Source organism: Dipodomys merriami, unplaced genomic scaffold (assembly GCF_024711535.1).
Source record: "Dipodomys merriami isolate MVZ:Mamm:240054 unplaced genomic scaffold, mDipMer1.0.p SCAF_730, whole genome shotgun sequence".
Lineage (NCBI taxonomy): Eukaryota > Metazoa > Chordata > Mammalia > Rodentia > Heteromyidae > Dipodomys > Dipodomys merriami.
This window is the reverse complement of record NW_027206325.1, coordinates 443,800-446,299: the sequence shown is the minus strand read 5'-3', so window position 1 is coordinate 446,299 and position 2,500 is coordinate 443,800. Positions and strand designations below refer to the sequence as shown.

At 57.2% G+C, this 2,500-nt stretch overlaps 1 protein-coding gene across 1 annotated transcript in view; it reads right to left on the bottom strand.

Annotated features, from left to right (window-relative positions):
- Window positions 1–2,500, bottom strand: part of Sts (steroid sulfatase) — an 11,898-nt gene that overhangs the window by 7,874 nt on the left and 1,524 nt on the right. Inside the window, exons 2-4 of the mRNA XM_070009305.1 lie at window positions 1,477–1,611; window positions 1,041–1,162; window positions 473–595 (exon numbers count right to left, since the gene is read on the bottom strand). Of these exons, the coding sequence (XP_069865406.1) occupies window positions 473–595; window positions 1,041–1,162; window positions 1,477–1,607 (376 nt within the window). The 5' untranslated portion in view covers window positions 1,608–1,611. The remainder of the gene's footprint in view (window positions 1–472; window positions 596–1,040; window positions 1,163–1,476; window positions 1,612–2,500) is intronic.

The window sequence follows — 2,500 nt, the reverse complement described above, 5'->3', positions numbered from 1 at the left end:
CATCCATCCATCCACCCATTCTTCCTTCCATCCATCCATCCATCCATCCATCCATCCACCCATCCATCCACCCATCCATCCACCCATCCATCCATCCATCCACTCATCCAGCCATCCATCCATCCATCCACCCATCCATCCATCCATCCACCCACCCATCATCCATCCATCCATCCACCCATCCATCCATCCATCCATCCACCCATCCACCCATCCATCCATCCATCCACCCATCCATCCATCCATCCATCCCCCCATCCATCCACCCATCCATCCACCCATCCACCCATTCTTCCTTCCATCCATCCACCTATCCATCCATCTATCCACCCATCCATCCATCCATCCACCCATCCATCCACCATCCATCCCCCCATCCATCCACCCATCCATCTATCCATCCATCCATCCATCCACCCATCCACCCATCCACACACACAATCACACAGATCTCGTCCTCCCCCCCTCGTACCAACGAGCGCAGTGGCGTATCCTCGGTCCTTCAGGAGCTGAGCGAAGGTGACCTCGCTGCTGGGCAGCCCCCCAGAACAGGCGGTGAACAGGAACACTCCAACTTGAGAACGAGATGCCATGCCTACAGTGAGGGGTGACATGAAACCGTCATATCCAGAGTCAGGGATGGACATGGCGGTCATGGTGTCCATCCATCCACCCATCCATCCATCTATCCACCCAACTATCCATCCATCATCCATCCCCCCATCCATCCATCCACCCATCCATCCATCCATTCACCCATCCACCCATCCACCCATCCATCCATCCATCCATCCACCTGTCCATCCATCCATCCATCCACCCATCCATCCCCCCATCCACCCATCCATCCATCTATCCATCCATCCATCCACCCATCCATCCATCCACCCATCCATCCACCCACCCATCCACCCATCCATCCATCCATCCATCCACCCACCCATCCATCCACCCATCCATCCATCCACCCATCCACCCATCCATCCATCCATCCATCCACCCATCCATCCATCCATCCATCCATCCACCCATCCTGGTACCTGAGCGCACGGGGTAGCGTCCAGTCATGAAGGCCGCCCTGCTGGGCGTACAGAGAGGGCTGGGCACCAGGTGCTGTGTGAGCTTCACCCCCTCTCTGGCCAGGCGGTCGATGTTGGGCGTCCTAGGACGAGAGCATACAGGTAAGTTGAGGCAGGACCTAGTGTCAGTTGGTCGGACGTGAGACTTGAACTCATGGCCCTGGGGTTGGGCGTCCTAGGCCCAGAGCATCTGGGTAAGTTGAGGCAGGACCTAGTGTCAGTTGGTCGGACGTGAGACTTGAACTCACAGCCCTAGTGGCCTCCAACCAACTAGGGAATCCTAGAGGGACCAAGATGGCGCCACTTCCTCCTGGAGATTTCCAACGTGAGCCCCCAGTGGTTGGCCTGGACCAGGGGGGAGGGTGGTGGTGGGGGGGGGGATTTCGGGGTCACCCACCTGAGGGTCTTGTTCCCATAGCAACCAGGATCCCCGATGCCCAGGTCATCCGCCATGATGAGCACCACGTTGGGCTTCGACCTGGCAGCATCCAGCGCGGGGAGGAGGAGGAGGAGGAGGAGACGAGACATGGTCCTGCGGGGCGGACAGACAGGAGGACGGACATGGACCAAAGATCCCACCCGCCGTCCCTCCTTCCTTCCTTCCCTCCTTCCTTCCTTCCCTCCTTCCTTCCTTCCTTCCTTCCTTCCTTCCTTCCCTCCTTCTGTCCTTCCTTCCTTCCATCCTTCCATCCTTCCTTCCTTCCTTCCCTCCTTCCTTCCTTCCTTCCTTCCCTCCTTCCTTCCTTCCTTCCTTCGCTCCTTCCTTCCTTCCTTCCCTCCTTCCTTCCTTCCTTCCTTCCCTCCTTCCTTCCTTCCCTCCTTCCCTCCTTCCTTCCTTCCTTCCCTCCTTCCTTCCTTCCTTCCTTCCTTCCTTCCCTCCTTCCTTCCCTCCTTCCTTCCTTCCTTCCTTCCTTCCTTCCCTCCTTCCTTTCCTCCTTCCATCCTTTCCTCCTTCCATCCTTCCTTCCCTCCTTCCTTCCCTCCCTCCTTCCTTCCTTACTTCCTGCCTTCCGTCCTTCCTTCCTTCCTTCCATCCTTCCTTCCCTCCTTCCTTCCCTCCTTTCTTCCTTCCTTCCTTCCTTTATTCCTTCCTTCCCTCCTTCTTCCCTCCTTCCTTCCCTCCTTCCTTCCCTCCTTCCTTCCTTCCCTCCTTCCTTCCTTCCCTCCTTCCTTCCCTCCTTCCCTCCTTCCTTCCTTCCCTCCTTCCTTCCTTCCTTCCTTCCCTCCTTCCTTCCCTCCAATCCTTCCTTCCTGCATTTCTGTCTGTCCTGGGCCTTGAACTCAGCTCCTCAGCTCCTGGCTGGCGCTCTATCCCTTGAGCCACGGCGCCATTCCAGCCTTTTCTGCGTATGTGTTGCTGAGGATTCGAACCCAGGGCCTCCTGTGTGTCCAGCGAGCACTGTAGCAGGGAGTCTCCTGCC